Below are 20,026 nucleotides of genomic sequence, written 5' to 3'. Positions count from 1 at the left end.
CATGGTCTTTCCTGCCCGGGCTGGCTTTGAACCGCGATCCTCAGATCTCAGCCTCCTGAGTAGCTAGGATTACAGGCGTGAGCCACCAGCGCCCAGCTTTTGCTCCTTTTTTTTTTTTGTTGTTGGTTGTGAGGCTTGAACTCTGGGCTTGGGCACTGTCCCTGTGCTCTTCAGCTCAAGGCTAGTGTTCTACTGCGTGAGCCATAGCTAGTGGAGATAATTCTCACGGACTTTCCTGCCTGGGCTGGCTTTGAACCGTGATCCTCAGATTTCAGCCACCTGAGTAGCTAGGATTACAGGCATGAGCCACCGGCACCCGGCTTTTTGCTCTATTTTTGAGATCGGGTTTTACTTTCTGATGGAACTAGCCTAGACTTTGATCTTCCTATTTATTTATACGTTCTGCCATAGCTGGGCTGACATGTAACAGTGTGCCCAGATTTGCCTGTTTAGATGGAATTTCAAACTTTTTCTTTTTTTTTTTGCCCTGGCTGGCCTAGAACCAGTTTTTGTTTGTTTGTTTTTTTGTTTGTTTCTTTTTTGTTTTTTGCATGTGTTGCGAGGTAGAACCCAGGGCCTTTTGCCTGCCAGGCAAGGGTTCTACCTGAACTACTATATCCTCGCTTTTCGTTTCTTTTGCTTCTGCTCTTCTCATTCTATACAGTACTAGAGTATTTCAAAGCCTCAGCTGGCTTTTGTCATTTCTCTGTCTCCCATCCACTCAACCTGGAGTCTCTAGCCTGTGGTTTTGACACTGATTGGATCCCTAGTTTCGTACCTTTGGCTCCAGGACCTTCCTCTCCTACCTCCTACAATCCTGGTGCTTCTGAGCACCCCTTCTCAGAATTTTTCACAGTTGTCCTCATTCTTTATTTTCCTACATTATTTTGGCACTTGCTTTTACTTATTTTGTTTTATTTGAAACAACAACAGCGACAACTTATATTTAGTTAGGTTTCCATTCAGCCTGTCAGTTTATGTGTGCAGTGTATCTTGATGACTAGTAGCCTTGTTTTTCTGGCCCTTCTAGGTGCGATGGTCCAGCTGCAACATCTTCTCTACTCAAGATCATGCAGCGGCTGCCATTGCCAAGGCTGGCATTCCAGGTGAGTCCTTGCTGCTGGGATGTGTTTGTTTCCCTGACTTGTGTAGAAGTAGACTTCCACATGGCAGGGAGGCAGTTGTAACCTGATAATTCATGGGAAAGAGCTGTTTTGTCCCACCATCAAATAAAATCCATGGAAGATGCTATTGAGCCCATTTTAATCATGTGAGGGCAGGATCTTAAGATAGGGAGTCACACGATGTAGGGGAGAAGTTCCTTACAGGAAGGGTATGGGTATGTTTCCAAAGAACTGGAGAAATATGGAAGAAGAAAAGCACCTGAGGTGGGGCTGGGAAGGCGGCTCAGTGGTAGAGTGCTTGCCTTGCATGCATGAGGTCCTGAGTGCGATTCCTCAGCACCACATACGCAAAAAGAAAAAACCCAAAAGTGGCACTGTGGCTCAAGTGGTAGAGCGCTAGCCTTGAGCTGAAGAGCTGAGGGACAGTGCCCAGGCCCAGAAGGCCCAGAGTTCAGGTCCCAAGACCGACTAAAAAAAAAAAAGAAAAGCGCCTGAGGTATGGGGTCAGGGTGGGGTAATAGTCAGTGGAGTATTATGTGTGGAAGGAGTTTCTCACGGCCTGCTGGAAAAGGGCCATGTCTGTCACCTCAGGAGGGGAGTTTTTAGATTTGATGGTGATAATATAGTTTTTGGTAATACTAAGGTTTGGTCTCAGGGCCTTATGCTTGATAGATAGGTGCTCTCACACTTGAACCATGCCTCAAGCCCTTGATTAAGTAGAACATTGAAGACGGTAATCAGCCACAGCTGGAAGGGGAAGTGGAAAGAGCTCCTCCAAAGACTGACTAGGGAAGAAGAGGCATGGCCTTCGCTTCTTAGCCTTGGTTGGGCTGTGTGGCCCTCTTTTGGATGTTTTCAGAACCACTGTCTTCTCGGACTGGGGACAGGCGTAGCTGTGGCCTGTGTTCTTTGTTCACAGGAAGCTCCTGGGCACCCAGCGTCTTTGTCCCAGTCATCTCACATGAACGGGCAGTTCTGGCTGACAGTATCCGTGGCTTTAGTAACTAGTCTAGAATGTGCAGGCATATCGTAGCCCTTCTCTGGGTGTAGGTGGTGGTGATGGTCATGTGTGCCTCACAGGGTTTCTCTGAGGAAAATGGGATGGGGCTGAAAGGAGTTAGCACGTCTGGTATATCTCGAGAAGTGCTCCATGCATGTAGCTGCTGTTCAGCATTATTGCTGTAGAAGCTGGGAGGTCCTCAAGACCTTTCAAGTGAAGAGCAAACTGTGATCCTGCATTGTGGGTCTCACTGGGTGGGAACCCAGGTCTGTGTGGGTTGATGTTCCCATCCTTGGGGCCCAGGCAGAAAGGGGGATATAAAAGGAAATCATTTTTTCCAGATATATCTAGGGCTATACTTTCCTCTTGTCTTATTTAATTCATGCTAGTGTGAATTCAGAGGAGGAAACTGAGGCTCAGAGAGGTGAAATGATGTGCTCAAGATCACATGGCTGGAGCTGGGTTTTGGAGGCGGGAGGGCTCACACCTGTAATCCTTCTTGGGAGGCTGAGATCTGAGAATTGAGGTTTGGAAAATCCATGAGATTCTTACTCTCCATGAAGAACAAAACAAACCTGAGATGGAGCTGTGTTTCAAGTGGTAGAGTACTAGCCTTGAGCAAGAAAACCCATAGAGGCAGCATTTAGGTCCTGAGTTCAAGCAGCCACATAGCTGGTATGTGCCAGAGCCAGGATTTGATTTCATATCTGTCTGGATCCAGGTAGTGTTCTTTTCATTGCCATGTTTTCAGAGGGGCTGGGAGTTAGTAAGAAGAGCTTGTTCCCTGTAGTGGGTGCAGGTGGGGAAAGCCAGTCCCTGATTTGATGTCCCATTCTTTCCACAGTGTATGCCTGGAAGGGCGAAACAGATGAGGAGTACCTCTGGTGCATTGAGCAGACTCTGTACTTCAAGGATGGTCCCCTCAACATGATTCTGGACGATGGTGGTGACCTTACCAACCTCATCCACACCAAGTACCCACAGCTTCTGTCAGGTAAGTAGGGCAGAGCAGGTAGGCTGATTGCTGATGGGCCAGATGGGGCTTGCTCCTTTACCTGAGGAAGCAGGCCTAGCAGAACGCCAGGATTCTGTGGAAGCAGGGGTCGAGAGGGATAGCAGACTCGCGCAGGTGTATTAGGGCCTGGCCTCTCAACTTTGGATGATGTGGGGCTAGAGGTTGGCTAGGTGTCTGGGTGAGTTGGTAGCCCAAGGGCCCACATAGGACTAGGATCAGCTACGAAGGAGCCAACTTTGTAGAAGCAGAGAGGGGAGGAGAGTAGTCAGGGAGAGGGGTACAAAGAGTGAGAAGGTCCTACGGCTGGAAAGGTTTGACTATTGAGGAAACCACAAAGAAGCCAGCATGATGATAATAAATGACAAGAGCTTTTCCTTGGGAATATTATAGGATACGGTTGAAACTTCAGTGAAGGCCAGGTATATCCTGAATGTCCGATGGGGAAAGAGTTTGGCTTTGTCCTGAGAGTAATTATGGAGAGTTTCAAATAGGCGTTTTTGCAAATATACATCTTAAAAATGGCTGCTGGCTGCTGCTTATGGTAGTGAAGGCAGGTGAAAGTGATGGTGGCAGGGACTAAGATCATAGCAGTGGGAATGGAGAAGCAGGGCTGGGAAGGTGGCTCAGTGGTAGAGTGCTTGCCTTGCATGCCTGAGGCCCTGGGTTCGATTCCTCAGCACCACATAAGCAGAAAGCTGGAAGTGGCGCTGTGGCTCAAGTGGTAGAGCGCTAAGCCTTGAGCTGAAGAGCTGAGGGGCAGCCCCCAGGCCCAGAGTTCAGGCCCCACCAAAAAAAGAAAAAGAATGGAGAAGCAAGATGAGATGTCTGGGGAGTTCAAGGGTGGTCCTGGCACGCTTGCCCTCTTTCAGGCATCCGAGGCATCTCTGAGGAGACCACCACTGGGGTCCATAACCTCTACAAAATGATGGCCAGCGGGGTTCTGAAGGTGCCTGCCATCAATGTCAATGACTCTGTTACCAAGGTGAGTCCTTGGGCCAGTCACATCTCTACCTGTTGGCCCTGGTACATTTGAGGAATAAGCTTCTGAAGGGTGTTCAGGAAGGCTGCAGGCCAGGGCCATGTAGCTCTTGTCTGAAGGGAGAAAGGGTCTCCAGCCAGCCTCAGGGCTGGGGTTCAAAATCTGTATAGGTTAGGTACCAGTGGCTCACACCTTTAATATCCTAACAACTCAGGAGATCTGAGGATCACAGTTTGAAGCCAGCTAGGGCAAAAAAGTATGTGAGACTCTCAACTCCAATTAGCCAGCAGAAAGCCAGAAGTGGAGGTATATGGCTCAAGTGGTAGAGTGCCATACTTGAGTGAAAAAGCCAAATGAAAGTGGGAATCCCGTCCTCCCCTAATGAGCATTATGGCTTAGAAGTTAAGCAGATTCTTCCCCCTAGTAATCTCTCCTCGTAATAGATCGCAGCAGAGAAAGGGTAGTGAGAACGTGTTGGAACTTATAAAGATGAGCAGCACTTGGGAGGCAAGTTCAGAAGGCAATCAGGCCTGGCCCCAGGGCTGCTGCTTGTCCCATTGTCCTTTTGCCCTATCTCCTTTCAGAGCAAGTTTGACAACCTCTATGGCTGCCGGGAATCCCTCATAGATGGCATCAAACGGGCCACAGATGTGATGATTGCGGGCAAAGTGGCTGTGGTAGCAGGCTATGGTGATGTGGGCAAGGGCTGTGCCCAGGCCCTGAGGGGTTTTGGGGCTCGTGTCATCATCACTGAGATTGACCCCATCAACGCACTTCAGGCTGCCATGGAGGGTATGATGGGGCGAGGATTATTTGTCAGCCAGCAGGGCCAGAGGGAGAGTAAGGCCACCCAGATAACCCCTGGTCACCATCTACGCAGGCTATGAGGTGACCACCATGGATGAGGCCTGTAAGGAGGGCAACATATTTGTCACTACCACAGGCTGTGTGGATATCATCCTGGGCCGGTAGGTGCCACCCTGAGGTCCTGAGGGCCAGGGGGAGTGTGGGTTTGGGGCTGTGCTTTGTCTTTGATGGTGATTTCCACAGGCACTTTGAGCAGATGAAGGATGATGCCATTGTGTGTAACATTGGACACTTTGATGTGGAAATTGATGTGAAGTGGCTCAATGAGAATGCTGTGGAGAAAGTGAACATCAAGCCCCAGGTGAGAAACCAGCAGCAAGGGCGATTCGGGACCCAGAAGGGCCTGCTTGTGAGCTACCCACCAAGGAAGCTGTTGCTTCCCAACAGTGGGGTGTAGGGAAGTCAGCCTGGGTTCAGAGCTAGCCTTGGGGTGTCAGACTGGGGCCTGAGTGGGTCCTCTCACAGCCCTGCAGGGTAAGTACAGGACAGGGAAGAATTGGGAAGGATGCTGGTTCTGAGTGGAGCAGCTGTGTGAAAAGTAGAAGCCAGTTACTGAGCTGCAGAAAGGACAGGTTTGCAACAGGGCATTGAGAAATAGGTTTCTTGGGGGTTCATAAGACTTTATGTGGGTTACATTTTCTTCTCTGATTATGAAGTAATAAGCTTCTGGAAGACATTGTGGCTTTGCCTACAAGAGCTTCCATGTTAAACAAGCTCTTATCTTGTAGAGCTGGGGATGGGATTGAGGGCCTTGCACATGCTGAGCTATACCCTGGCTCCATATTCAACTTTCTGATGACAATTCAGAGGATCAATGCTCAGATTATGGCTGCTTTTTGGTGTTTGGCTCTGGACAGATGACTCCAGTGGAATGCAGATGATGGTACTTAAATTATATAATATTTAGGATTGCATGTGATCATTTTATGTAAACAACATAGTACATAGCAATAATAATAAAGATGTCAGCTCTACCTATCGAGGATCTATATGTGCCAAATGCTTTCTGTCAGTTCATTAAGTGCCCACAGCAGACTTATGAATTGATTGGCTATCATTAATTGTGTATGCCAGCACTGTGGAGGTTATACTGGGCTTATTCCAGGCCCTCTGGGCAAGGTGGGAAGCCAGGGCAGACTGAGGAAGTGCCCTGCCAGGCCTCACCACTACTCTGGTAACTTGGGCAGGTGGATCGCTACAAGCTGAAGAATGGGCACCGCATCATCCTGCTGGCTGAGGGCCGACTGGTCAACCTGGGCTGTGCCATGGGCCATCCCAGTTTTGTGATGAGCAACTCTTTCACCAACCAAGTGCTGGCACAGATTGAACTCTGGACCCACCCAGACAAATACCCTGTTGGGGTTCACTTCCTGCCTAAGAAGGTGGGTTCTTGCTGCTCTGGAGTCCCTAGCTCTGATGCCTGACACATTTGGGGGCTTTGGAGCCAAAACTGGTGTCCACATCTGACATTTCCTAACTCTGTGACCTTGTGTAACTCATTTTACTTTTCTCAACTTGGATTTCTTTCTTTGTAAAAAGAGGATGATAGTTTTTATTAGGGTTCTTTTGCTAGCCAGTGATAGAAGTCTGTTCAAATCAGACCATGGTTCAGGTGCAGTGGTGCATTCCTGTAATCATAGTTACTTAAGGAGAGGTGGGGGCTGGAAATCACAAGTTAGAAGCAATCCTGGGCTAGATTAGATTCTGTCTCCAAAGAAAAAAGTCAGAGATTTGGCTAGTGATAAAGTAGAGGGCCTGGACTCAACTCTTAACAATTGCAAATTGGCTGTATAATGGGGAAATCTTAAATGCAGACACTGGATCCATGGTTTGGTGTCATCGTAACTCTGGGGTATTGAACCCAAGGTCTTGTATGTGGTAAGGTATTGAACCCAAGGTCTTGTATGTGGTAAGTACATGTTTTACCACTGAACTTCAGTCTGAATTCCATAGTTCTGCTTCTGCTTATTTCTTGGTTCTTTTTCCCACTACATCCATTTTACTTGGCAAGCAGACAGTACAGGTAAGTTGAGGCAGGAGATGTCCTTGATGGTTTCACCAGGGCCACTCGGAGAGAAAGATGTCATCTAGTTCCTTCTTGGTAGAGAGCTGGATAGCCAAAACAAGCCTACCGAAGCTGGCTATGATAGGATGAGGTATAATGTAGGCAACCTATGACAGACAGCCAAAAGAGCAGTTTATGTCTTTTGGTGGCTGGATACAGTAAAGGTTGCCAGAGCATGGCACTAATTTCAGGTTTGTCTTTGTTTCTTCCCAGCTGGATGAGGCAGTGGCTGAAGCCCATCTGGGTAAGCTGAATGTGAAACTGACCAAGCTGACTGAAAAGCAGGCCCAGTACCTGGGCATGTCCCGCGATGGCCCTTTCAAGCCTGATCATTACCGCTACTGAGAGCCAGGGCTGCCCCTCCACCTTCCAGCTGCCCTCCTTGTCCAGACTCCACCTCTCCTTCCCAAGCAAATGGCACCAGTTTTGTAATTGCTTTGTTGATATTGCCCATTGACTCTCTAGGGCTGGTCACTCAGTCCTGTTGCATCCTCATACTATTGCAAGTGTGGCAGGGGGAATGGAGAGGCCGTGGTCAAGATGGAGGTACAAGGGAGACATCCACAGGAACCATGAGCTCATGGGCTTGGAACTGCTCACCCAGTCAGTCCTTCCTTAGGCTGGAGGTTGGTAGTGGTGATTACAAAGCCCATGCACTTTACCATCCAGGCCTCATCTGGCCTGTGGATTTAGACCCATGTTTTTCATTGCCAGGCTTATTCGTTTTTCAGCTCTTGACAGATGAGTAGGAGCTGTATATGTTAAAGGGCAACAAACTGTTGGAATTCGAATATTCCTGAGGATTATGGGTTTGATACTATTAGTTTCTATTTCACAGGAGTTAGAATAGACTTTGAAGGTATAGACAATAAGGACAAGAGGAGTGATGGAAGTTGCAAGGGGCCAGAAACACAAAAGGATTAGATGCCACCACTTTGTAATGTGATGGCTTGTTGTTTGGGTCAAAGGAACTTTGGGGGCTGGGAAGGTGGTAGAGTGCTTCCCTTGCATGCATGAGGCCCTGCGTTCAATTCCTCAGCACCACATAAGCAGAAAAACCCAGAAGTGGAGCTATGGCTCAAGTGGTAGAGCACTAGCCTTGAGCTGAAGAGCTGGGGGACAGCGCCCAGGCCCAGAGTTCAGCCCCGACGACTGACCAAAAAAAAATCAAAAAACAAAAACCACCCCAAAACAAAAAACTTTGGTTACAATGTTTGTATAATATTTGGAATGTGAAAAGAAAGCAGGAAGTGGATAAATAAAAAATTTTGGTGCCTAAAATAATTTTTGAAACTTTTATTCTATGTTCCACTCTCAGCTGTGTGACATGACATGGTTATAGTCATAAAACATTGAAGGTATTGGGGCTGGGAAGGTGGCTTAGTGGTAGAGTGCTGCTTGCCTTGCATGCATGAGGCCCTGGGTTCAATTCCTCAGCACCACATAAGCAGAAAAAGCCAGAAGTGGCACTGTGGCTCAAGTGGTGGAGTGCTAGCCTTGAAGTGAAGAGCTGAGGGACAGCACCCAGGCCCAGAGTTGAGGACCCATGACCAGCAAAAAAAAAAAAACAAAGTTTTGTCTGGAGTGTAAAGCGATACAGGATATAGGTAACCCCTTAGATTTGGAGGAATTTCTTTCTTTCCTTCCTTCCTTCCCCTTTTTCTTTCTTTCTTTTTTTGCCAGTCCTGGGGCTTTAACTCAGGGCCTGGGTACTGTCTCTGAGCCTCTCTTTGCTCAAGGCTGGTGCTCTCCCACTTGAGTAACTGTGCCACTTCTGTTTTTTTCTGTTTATGTGGCACTGAGGAATTGAACCCAGGGCTTCTACCACTAAGCCACATTCCTAGCCCTCGGGAGGGATGTTTTAAAGAAGGAACTCTTTAGAGAACTTTCTTTTCAGGTGTCTTACAAATAACTCAGACTTATTCAGTGAGTGATTTTACCTATTTATAACATTGTAATTCCCATTTGTATTTATTTTCTCTACCTTATTTGTGTTCTTGATTATATTTTTTTCCTCTCCATTTCTACTTTTCTTTAGATCCATCCAGTATACCTCGAGATTTGTTTACTGAGCAGAACTGGGTGCTAGGGATTCTGTACATGATACTCTTCCAACAATCCTAGTAGTATCTAGTTACATAGAAGAGAATGAAGACTTAATAGAAGTAACTTCTAAAATCACATAAAAAGAAGGGGAGGAAGCTGCTGTTCATTGAGCCATAGGGTATATTGCACAGCAGATGTGCTGCTCTCTCTAAAGGGCCCCTGTCTCTTTCCAGGCACAGGAAGTACCTTTCCAGATGTTTCCTCTGAGGTCCTATGTAGTCATCCACCTTCGGTCCTTAAGAGGGTTCTGGTTTCTGTTATCCTTTTCCCTTTCCTTTTTTAAAATGTCCTTCAGTTCGCCAAGACTTTATTATTTTTTTGAAATCACATCTGGTCTCAGATGTACCTCTAATCCCAGATGTGCGAATTGGTCAAATGTATGACAATGATCAGGTACATGCAATGAAAGATGATGAGTCTACCAATTCATACCCTGTTCCTGATGTCTGGGCTCCCCATTCAAGATTCACAGGGGAAGAAAAAATTGGTTGAGCATCTGCATTATCTAGCGTAGCCCTTGCTAGGTTCTTTTCTAGAAAAGAGAAGGGAAGGAAGATAAGGCCTGTGGAGCTGTCATCTTAAGATTTAGGAGGAGGAAACTTGGATCTTGGTACTCGGGAGAGGGATCATAAATATGTCTCAAATGGTTGTCTTGATGTCAAGATGGTAAAATATTTATAAAGTGTTTTATGTTTTAAAAGCTGTGTCAGGCACCAGGAGGACAAAAGCTATTTCAAAGAGTATGGGGTTTAAAATACTTAGAAAATTAGTGTAGAGGGCTGGGAAGGTGGCTCAGTGGTAGAGCGCTTGCCTTGCATGCTTGAGGCCCTGGGTTCGATTCCTCAGCACCACATAAGCCAAAAAAGAAAAAAGCCAGAAGTGGTGCTGTGACTCAAGTGGTAGAGCGCTAGCCTTGAGCTGAAGAGCTGAGGGACAGCGCCCAGGCCCAGAGCTCAGGCCCCACAACTGGACCCCCCCCCAAAAAAAAAGTTAGTTTAGAGAAATCATTGGCTCTTAGAACCAGAAAGGACTTTAGAATCATACAGCTATAGTACAGAAGCCAGTGTTTGGATAGGGAGAGGAGAAAGGAGCCCAGAAAACATCCATTTACCTTGAAGGTCTAGTGACCTGTCTGCTTCTATGCCAGAAATCCCTGCACACCAAGTTTAATGTCTTCCTGTGTGTGGAAGGCAGGGGTAGGGGCCCTGCTAGGCTAGAGGCACTTGGATCTCTTCAAGTCCTGAGGGACAGAAGTGATGAGCTTGGATGAAGCATGGACTAAAACCCAAGAAAGGTCATGAGGACCCACTGATGACAACTACAAGAGATGGCAGGCAGTGCTTATGTCTGCTTTGTAGGTCTGAAGCTCAGGAATCTAGATTCTTTTTAAAATTTTTTTTATTGTCCGTTGTGGGGCTTGAACTCAGGGCCTGGGCACTGTCCCTAAGCTGAGGTCTTCAGTTCAAGGCTAGTGTTCTACCACTTTGAGCCACAGCACCACTTCCAGTTTTCTGATGGTTAAGTGGAGATAAGAGTCACAGATTTTCCTGCCACAGTTGGCTTTGAATTGCGATCCTCAGATCTCAGTCTCCTGAGAAGCTAGGATTACAGGCGTGAGCCACTGGAACCCAGATTGGAATCTATATTCTTATCCATGGGATTCATTCTAGTATAGTCCAGAGGGACAGATAAACCTGCTTAAGGTGGAGGCAGCCAAAAATGCTCTTGTGATCTAGGCCTGATCCATCTATCTATCAGCTTCAACTACTTCCTCATCAGCCAACTGTCCAAACTGGGCTCTAAGGCAGGTTCAAATTGTTCCAGACTCAAGCACAGGAGTCAAGGGCTTTTGCTAGAAAGTCCTCAAGGGTGAGCCCAGGAGCTCACTCTGAGCCAGTGTTGCTGTACTTGGAAGCTGTGCTTGGACTGCTGTTGGAATAGTCTACACGCCATTTTGAATTTATAAAGCTCACGCCAATAAGGCTTTTTGCTGGGCTTCCCAAGCAACATGAAGACACACATATCATCATCATTACCACCACCACTTACCAAATCATCACCATCACTACTATCTCCCAAACTGCAACTATCCTATCCATCTGGAAGAGGTAGTAATTAGCTATCCACAGGAGTCAAGATAGCATTTTAAAATTTTAAGGATTTTACTAAAAAACATTTCTTTCCCAACCCCTTCTCTCAACACATACACATTGGCCCATGGAAGAGAGTAACAAGTCTAGGTTGATCTGAAATAAGCTACAGATGTTTGTTAACTCAGTTCAGTTCAAATCACATTCTTTTCTTCACTTAGCCTGTTTCCTTCTTCACACATGGGAATTGGCCCTTGGACTTAAGTGCCTTTAAAAATTGCTGGTCTATTTACTGGGAGTAATTTCCTGACAGTATGTAGCAATGCTATATCTATGGTTGTTCAAACAGACGAAAGAACTTAGAATAAAAGATCCAATGATTGCTGATTAAGTTGACCTAATTAAGAATTTGTCTAAAGCCCTGAAATCTATCCCTCAGGCTAGTGGTTTTTGAAGTATATTGCTTCCGTGAAAACATAAGCTTTAGTTTCTACTTTAAAAAGATATAATAAAGACATGCATGTTTAAGTGTGCCATTCACCAATATTTAACACATTGGAAAACACCTGGACCAAATTTTGAAATACACCACTGCTGTTTTTGTTTAATGTAATATTGTTTTGAGGTCACAAGGTGAGCTGTTGGAACTTTCTGGTTTTGCATATCTTTGTGTAATTTAAACCCTTTGTCAGTGCTGTATAACCAAAAAGCAAAAATAAAACTAGTTGTTAAGGCTGATATAGGACAACTATTAATATCTAATACCCAAGTTAAAAATTTTTTGTGTGCACCATTGTTCAATAATACTAACTTAATTTTTTTTTTTTTTTGGTCAGTTGTGGGGCTTGAACTCTGGGCCTGGGCACTGTTCCTGAGTTCTTCAGCTCAAAGCAAGTACTCTAACACTTGAGCCACAGAGCCACTTCTGGTTTTATGGTGGTTAATTGGAGATAAGAGTCTCACAGACTTTCCTGCCCGGGCTGGCTTTGAACTGTGATCCACAGATCTCAGCCTCCTTAGTAGCTAGGATTACAGGCATGAGCCACCAGCACCCGGCTCTAAAATGCTTTAATGTATATTATATATATATAGTATATTATATGATAAGGCTCCCCTTAAGATTTTAGTTAGTGATTGAGGATTCAGCTCAGTGGTACAGTGTTTCCATAGCATGCTTGAGGCCCTGGATTTGAACCCCAGCACTAAAGGAAAAAAATAATTCATTTTGCAAAGAGGTATCTGTATAAAATTAAAAATTTTGAAAACTTGCTTAAGATTACTTCAGTAGGTTCAGAATCCAGCTCTTTCATAGTAATCTACCACTACTATATTACAAAGTGACTGTATTGCAGTGTTAGTCCAGACATGCCTGTCCCGAGCATCATATCAAGCCACTCAGACTGCTGGAAACTGGAATTGTGAATGGGCTAGTACAAGGACTGGAAAGGTTAAGTTGACTTATCCCTGTGGCCTTGCCCTGAACACACTGCCCATCGGTTTCTGCGACTTGACTTCTCTAGTACCCTTCAGGGGCTTGACCTTTCTGTTGTGTAGCCTTCCCTTTGAAATAACCAAACATTGTTCAGTAAACTAACACTGCACCAACCTTTTCTTTCCCTTAGGCTAGCCAAAATACAGAGATTCATTGCTTTGTTAATGGGGAAATGGTAGTATCAAAAGTAACTTGTTGCCAGGCTCCAGTGTCTCATGGCTGTAATCCTAGCTATTCAGGAGGCTGAGATCTGAGGATCATGGTTCAAAGCCAGTCCTAGTAGGAAAGTCTGTGAGACTCTTATCTCCAATTAACCATCAGAAAACCAGAAGTGGCTCTGGCTCAAATGGTAGAGCACTCGCCTTGAGCTGAAGAGCTGAGGGACAGTGCCCAGGCCCAGAGTTCAAGCTCCATGACCGGAAAAAAAGTGACTGTTCAAGGCCACACTATGAAAAACTTTATGTACAAGTTTAAGGCTACACTCATTGTAAGAAATAATGATGAGTCAATATCCACAAATGTACAGCAAATCTTGTGTGTGAGAGAGGGCTAGGGGTGTGGCTCAGTGGCAGAATGTCTTCCTGGCTGCACAAAGCCATGGATTTAATCCCCAGTACTAGAAAAAAAAGAATAATGGTTGGAGATGAGGTGATGTACCCAGGGTCTCGTAACAGTGGAGCCATAACTCTGAATCAAATGTTTTAAGTTCTGGTCATCTAACCAGAGTTACAGAGGCCTAGCACTATGCTCTTAAGACCCGAGGTTTGAGGAAGCATTCTGAAAAAGAGAAAGGATTTTGGGATCTGAAGCTGAAGGGGAACTTGGACAGGTAAATACCTAACTAGGGATCGGTCTCAACAGCAGCAAGAACTGGATCAGAGGGAAGAGACCCTATATGTTAACAATGGTTTTAGCCTCTAACAAGAGCCAGTGGTTCACTAACCATAAGCTCTGTAGGGAAAGCATGTTGGATTTATTCACCAGTTTTATAGCACATAGTAGGTGTTCAATATGCATTTTCAGAATGAATGGATGAATGGATGATTCTCCCATGTAGTTATTTAGACCTAGCAGCTAAGTGGTTTTGTTACTAATGGTTGTCTTTGCTTTGCATCCCCAGCCTCACCCCAGGGAACCAAATGGTGCCTGCCTCATGAATAGTTGGGAAAACACAAGGAGCAGTTGCTGCAATATGTTCCCAATATTCTCATTACTGATGACATTTACTCAGCAGAAGCTGTGGTACAAGGAACAAAAGGTTCTTGCCCTGTGGGTTTATAGCCTAAATGACAGAAAACAAAACAAACAGCTGGCAGCTTTTCTGTGTGTGTGTGTGTGGGTGTGCTAAGGCACAGGGAAACAACACTATCTTGCATTCATAACAAGAACAGTAGGAATGATTATTTCTCGTTTTACAGACAAATAAACTAAAGCCCAGAGACATGAAGCCTTGCCCAGTGTACAGAATTGTGTAGATGGCCTAACCCAGAGCATCCATCTTTTCTTCATGTGCTCTGACCAAGTGGTAACACCATCCAGTCCAGGTCTGGCTAAGTACAGCTATTTGCCCCATTTCCCTCTAGCTAACTATGTGACTACTGAGGGAAAATGTAAAAGATTTGAAAGAGGCTGGAGGAGGTGGCTTTACCTGTGCTGCAACCTATGACCCACTGTACTCTTCCCCCCCAAAGGCCGCCATACATAGTGGTTTCCAGGGACTGAGGTAAGTGTTCCACATGTTCCTGTTTCATAGTCTCTAGAATTTCTGGCAATATCTTTGCACTCTTTATTATCTTCTAGGGTGGAATCATTGTAGTGGTTTCTTGGGGGAACAGCTCAGGCTGTAGGGGATGGGGTGCTGTTAAGTGCTATTATCTCAACTTTTCTGCCCAGGCAGGGGTACCTGCAGCTAAGAACAAGTAGAGGACGTTACCTGGAGCTCTTTTTCTAATGGTCTCCATGTGACCACTCACCTTGGCTGGCTTTTCCCCACCAAACCTGCTACCACACTCTGATGGCACTTCCCCAAAGCAGTGTCTATGGTGTCCCCCTTTCTTCCAGAGAAGACTGAGTGTGAACTTTCAGGGGATGGCATTTGGGGCAACAGGTCCCTGATTGTGAATTACTATCTTAGTCCATGCTTAGCTGCTTCTTTGTGTGGTGACTGCTGAGGAACGGAAGAAGAATCCCTGAACAGTCACTTCTTATTTGGGATTCCAAACTCTAAGCTATCAGTTAAACAACAACAACAAACACCCTCCAAACTACGCGTAATTCCTCCCAGGGTCTCAACACCTGTATGAACCTCTGGAAGAAAGGGAGGGGCAGGCCTGAGTGGCTTTTTTTTTTTTGGCCGGTTCTGGGGCTTGTGAACTCAGGGCCTGGGCGCTGTCGTTGAGCCTCTTTGGGCTGAAGGCAAGCACGGTACTACCTGAGCCACAGCTTTTTCTGTGATTCAGAGTCTCAAGGACTTTCCTGCCCGGGCTGGCTTTGAACCGCTATTCTCAGATCTCAAACTCCTGAGTAGCTAGGATTAGACTGTGAGCTGGTCACCAGCGCTCTGCCCCTGGGTGGCTCTTTTGTTTGTGCCTCTCAAGATTCTAGCCCAGACAATTGGCTATAGAAACCCCAAAACAAATCACAGACAGCTAGCTGCCCACTTTTATCCGCAAACCCCTCAAAGAGATTACGTTAGGAGTTCTAACTTTTCGTTATCATGGGTGGGGTGGAGCGGGGTGGGCTGGAGTGGCGGGAAGGGAACTGGGTGAAACACCAGAAGTTCCTCGATGGCTCCTTTCTGCCAGGTCTGCATTCTTCGGTGTGGGAGTCAGCTTTGGGAGATTCAGGGGCAGCAGCTCCCAGATCCCGAGAAGTGATGACCACGATCGCAGATTCGGGTAATCCAGCGGAGTCACCAGGTTTCCGCCCCGCCCAAGTGGGGCGCGTGCGCAGTTCCTTTTATTTCGCGGAACCCGGAGGGCTCCGCGGAGGCTTTTAAAAAACAGCCAGACACCTTGGAGCAGCCTACGAGCCCTGTATTCGGAATTTGATCGTAAGCCAGACTCCTTGAAGTCTCGCCTCCTGAAAGCTCCTAGCGAACCCCAGAAGACACCCCGTAACCCGTCTCTCTCCCGCCTCCCCAAAGCCGTGCGGGTGGAGAGAACCCGACCCGCCGAAGCAGCGACTCGACCGGACAGCTTAGAAGCTCCGCCCCTTCCCGCATGGAAGCCCCGCCCCGCCCCGCAGGAAGCCCCGCCCCGTCCAGGAGGGGCGCACTCAGCAGTAGTAGTTGAACACGCGGCAGGTGCAGATGCTGCCGAAGAAGCGGCATATGCAGGTGGCGCACGGGTTGCAGCAGGGGAGCGCCAGCGGCCTGCAGCTATCGCGGGTGGCCACGCAGGGCGGGGGCCGCTGGGGCCGAGGCCGGGGCCGCGCTTCCTTCTTCGGAGCCTTTTTCTGTGGGGGAAACACCTGGGCTGCTGGAGCCGGCCACGCCCGCCCCACCCATCCTCACCTCAGCCTGGCTTTCCTCTGGCTATGTAAGCCTGGGCCCATGCCCCTACCACTGGACTCAGCCCTTGGGAACCCCGGCGGGTGCCCGCCCGATCCCTAAAGAGCCCTCTTCTTACCCCCTCTGCCTCCATCTTCTTTCAGTCTTATCTGGCCCCGGCCTGGCCCTTTGCTCTTTCTTGGGGTCCCATGGTTTCTGTTTTTGTTTTGTGGGGCTTGAACTGGGCCTGGGCGCTGTCCCTGAGCTCTTCACTTCAAGGCAGGCGCTCTACTACTTGAGCCACAGCGCCGCTTCCGGTTTTCTGGTGGCCTGAGCAGGCTTTGAACCTCGATCCTCAGATTTCAGCCCTGAGTAGCTAGGATTACAGGCGTGAGCCACCAGCACCTGGTGGTCCCACGGTTTTAAACCTCCATTTCTATGCCTTCGCATTTGCATTGTCAATTCTGATTTTATGGTAGATCCCCAGTCCCACCACTTCACCTCCATGGCTGCTGCCCTGGGCCAGGTCACTGTCTTGTCTCTTTTAGTACGGGCTCTACAGGCCATCCTCTAGTGTGCCAAGGACCTCGTGGAAGACCTGTGGCTGTGTTCCTTGCTTATAACCTCCTGTGGTTTCTTCTTGGTCCCTGTCCACCTTTTCTCCTGTTGTAGAACCTTTGGGCATACTACTTTTTTTTTTGCCAGTCATGGGGCCTGAACTCTGGGCCTGGGCGCTGTCCCTCAGCTCTTCAGCTCAGGGCTAGTGCTCTACCACTTGAGCCACAGTGCCACTTCTGGCTTTTTCTGCTTATGTGGTGCTGAGGAGTCGAACCCAGGGCCTCATGCATGTAAGGCAAGCACTCTTCCACTGAGCCACCTTCCCAGCCCACAACTTTATTTTTTTAAACGTTACTGTCAGAAAATTTTAAATGATGTATATGGTCCACATTGTGTTTCTATTAGACATTGCTGCTGCAGGTTACAAAGTTTTTCTTTAAATGCCACTTGCTTAAGGAGGCTTTTTCTGAGTACTCTTTTATCCATTCTCTTTCATTACCAAGCCTTATTGTCTATCATCTTTATTTTTTGGGGGGGGGGTCCGGTTGTGGGGCCTGAACTCTGGGCCTGGGCACTGTCCTTCAGCTCTTCAGCTCAAGGCTAGCGCTCTACCACTTGAACCACAGCGCCACTTCCGGCTTTTTTCTCTTTGCTTATGTGGTGCTGAGGAATCGAACCCAGGGCCTCATGCATGCAAGGCAAGCACTCTACCACTGAGCCACCTTCCCAGCCCTATCATCTTTATTTTTATAATCTGTTTATTGATTTATTTGCTACTTAACAGTTTACTTCAAAAATGTAAACTCCATGAAAGCAGGGATATCTTTTTGTTCACTGCTCAATTCCTTAGTGTCTACCATTTGCCCATTATATATTCTCATCTGTGAATCATCTGGTTTGCCTCTTCACTTTAAGGTAGAAGGAGGAGCAGGACTTTCTCAAGATTACTCAGGTTGGATCCTAGCTAATATCTAATCTATTGCTTCCTTCTCTCATTGCAGTGGGTCTGCTAAGTGGAGGCATGTTAAGACAGTAATACTGTGCACATTTCTTACATTTCAATTCACTATTTCCCAAAGTGTAGAAACCTGAATTATGGTAGTCTGATTTAGGACCTTAAATATCCCTGAGGTTCTTTTCTCTTTCAAACTCTTTCCCAAAGTGTAGAAACCTGAATTATGGTGGTATGATTTAAGACCTTAAATAGCCCTGAGGTTCTTTTCTCTTTCAAACTTGAAAGGCTCAGTTTGGAGCTGACATATCCTTGATGCTCCTCCAACACTTTTCTCTCTGCCTTTTAACATAGAGCAGACCACAGATTTACAGCCCTTGGCAGGCAATGACATTCAGCTAGACTTCACTTATTTTTATAGTTTATATATATGTATATATATTAAATGATACTGGTTTTCTATGATAGTTTTATTTCTTTTTTTAAGGTTTGGCTTTAAATAGGTGAAACAGATATGGCAAAAGTTATAGAAGTGGTTCTGAAAGGACTGAGGTTTGTGATAACTAAATGTATCAGCAGATAGGCTGTTTTGCCCAATAAACTTTTTTGCACCCTAGACTTCTACGGGGGTGAAGGGTCTGACTCTGAATCAAGAAGCCTTTAAGTAGTTTTCAGTCCTGTAGGTTAATGTAGTAGGTCTGAGAAAAACTTTTAATTTAGTTTTCAGATCATCCTCTTTAAGTTTGATCCCACCCCTACAATGAGAATTCCCAGGCCTACCTTGGAAGACATCGTCCTCTCTTCTGCTTCATTTCTGCTGATCTCTTTGGATTTCTTGTTCAGTGCTTCAAAGAGAGACAGAAGAAGCAAAGACAGATGTTTCTGGGAGACCTTGAACTGCAATGAAGTGGGAGGAGCAAAGGGGGCTCTGGGAAGTCTCAGCAGGGAGGAAAGAAGGAGGAGTTGGCCTCATGAATCACATCATGGGACTCCAGCCAGCAGGTTCTTGTTAGCCTGGCTGCCAACATGGAGCCAGGGGCTGAGAGCAGTATTCTCTGAGGGAAGGCTAACAGGAAATCCAGCGAGTCCCTAGGATATACCTGTGGCATCCATTAAAGGGCTATTCCCTTGACCTTTTAGCCCTGGGTTACTCAGTCATTCCAAGTTGCCTCTTTAACCTGACAGGTGCAAAGACATTGTGATCTTCTGAAAATGGACTTAATGTCCTGTACCTGGATACTCCTGTGTGACTTAATTTCCAATTCTCAGCTTGGAGCCATGCAAGACTTAAATTTTGGATCTTGACTCTGCCAGGTGGACTTACTTAACTTGCTTGACCTCTATATTCAGTTTTTTTTTTAATTTGCAGAAAAAAGGTTCTGTAATACCTATCTTGCAGCAATAAAAAAAAAGCATGTTTGTTTATTTATTTACCTATTTTGTCGGTCGTGGGGCCTGAACTCTGGGCCTAGGTGCTGTCCCTCAACTATTTAGCTCAAGTCGAGCACTCTACCACTTGAGCCACAGCGCCATTTCTGGCCTTTTCTGCTTATGTGGTGCTGAGGAATCGAACCCAGGGCCTCATGCATGCAAGGCAAGCGCTCTACCACTGAGCCACTTTCCCAGCCCATAAAGCATGTTTATTAAGAGAGATCTGGCATATGAAAATGATCAATGATTATTAATGTTCCCCCTATGTCTGCCATAACTTCCTGATATGTCTAGAATGTCTTTTTTTCCAAGTTAAGAGTCAAGACAGTAAGAGACTACTAGGGTTTTTTGTTGTTGTTGTTTTTTGTTTTTGTTCTGGTTGGTCGCGAGGCCTGGACTCTGGGCGTAGGCACTGTCCCTTAGCTCTTCAGCTCAAGGCTGGTGTTCTACCATTTGAGCCACAGTGCCACTTCTGGCTTTTTCTGCTTATGTGGTAATGAGGAATCGAACCCAGGGCAAGGCAAGCACCATTCCCAGCCTGAGACCACTAAATTTGAGCTTAAGTGCCAAATTCACCTGGATGGCACTGCTAAATAAGAACTATATGCCAGTTATTAAACTTCCCTAAGCCTCGATTTGTTCAATTATGAAATATAAATAAAAGTAGGGCTTACTTCACAGAGCCCAGCACACAGCATATTTATTATTTATTATTATTTTGGTTATGGGGAGTGAATCCAGGGCCTGACATGTGTAAAGACACTCTCTACCACCAAGCTACCAACCTAGCCCATGTTTGTTATTATTATCAGGTGAAGTCAAACAGATTTCCCATGTCCTTTGTAGTCTTCCCTAGC

General features: G+C 46.4%; 2 protein-coding genes across 2 annotated transcripts in view; one reads left to right on the top strand and one right to left on the bottom strand.

The window, feature by feature from the left end:
- Positions 1-8,098, top strand: part of Ahcy (adenosylhomocysteinase) — a 15,175-nt gene extending 7,077 nt beyond the window's left edge. The window contains exons 3-10 of the mRNA XM_013011020.1: positions 1,031-1,106; positions 2,969-3,118; positions 4,009-4,121; positions 4,703-4,910; positions 4,999-5,086; positions 5,169-5,286; positions 6,173-6,367; positions 7,264-8,098. Coding sequence (XP_012866474.1) covers positions 1,031-1,106; positions 2,969-3,118; positions 4,009-4,121; positions 4,703-4,910; positions 4,999-5,086; positions 5,169-5,286; positions 6,173-6,367; positions 7,264-7,395 — 1,080 coding nt within the window. The 3' untranslated portion in view covers positions 7,396-8,098. The remainder of the gene's footprint in view (positions 1-1,030; positions 1,107-2,968; positions 3,119-4,008; positions 4,122-4,702; positions 4,911-4,998; positions 5,087-5,168; positions 5,287-6,172; positions 6,368-7,263) is intronic.
- Positions 8,099-16,014: 7,916 nt separating this feature from the next.
- The window catches only part of Asip (agouti signaling protein), a 171,913-nt gene continuing 167,901 nt past the window's right edge, over positions 16,015-20,026 (bottom strand). Inside the window, exons 4-5 of the mRNA XM_013010688.1 lie at positions 18,519-18,583; positions 16,015-16,194 (exon numbers count right to left, since the gene is read on the bottom strand). Of these exons, the coding sequence (XP_012866142.1) occupies positions 16,015-16,194; positions 18,519-18,583 (245 nt within the window). The remainder of the gene's footprint in view (positions 16,195-18,518; positions 18,584-20,026) is intronic.

This window comes from Dipodomys ordii, unplaced genomic scaffold (genome assembly GCF_000151885.1).
Source record: "Dipodomys ordii isolate 6190 unplaced genomic scaffold, Dord_2.0 Scaffold13, whole genome shotgun sequence".
NCBI lineage: Eukaryota > Metazoa > Chordata > Mammalia > Rodentia > Heteromyidae > Dipodomys > Dipodomys ordii.
Note: the sequence above shows the minus strand (reverse complement) of the source record. Positions and strands in the feature narration are given on the sequence as shown.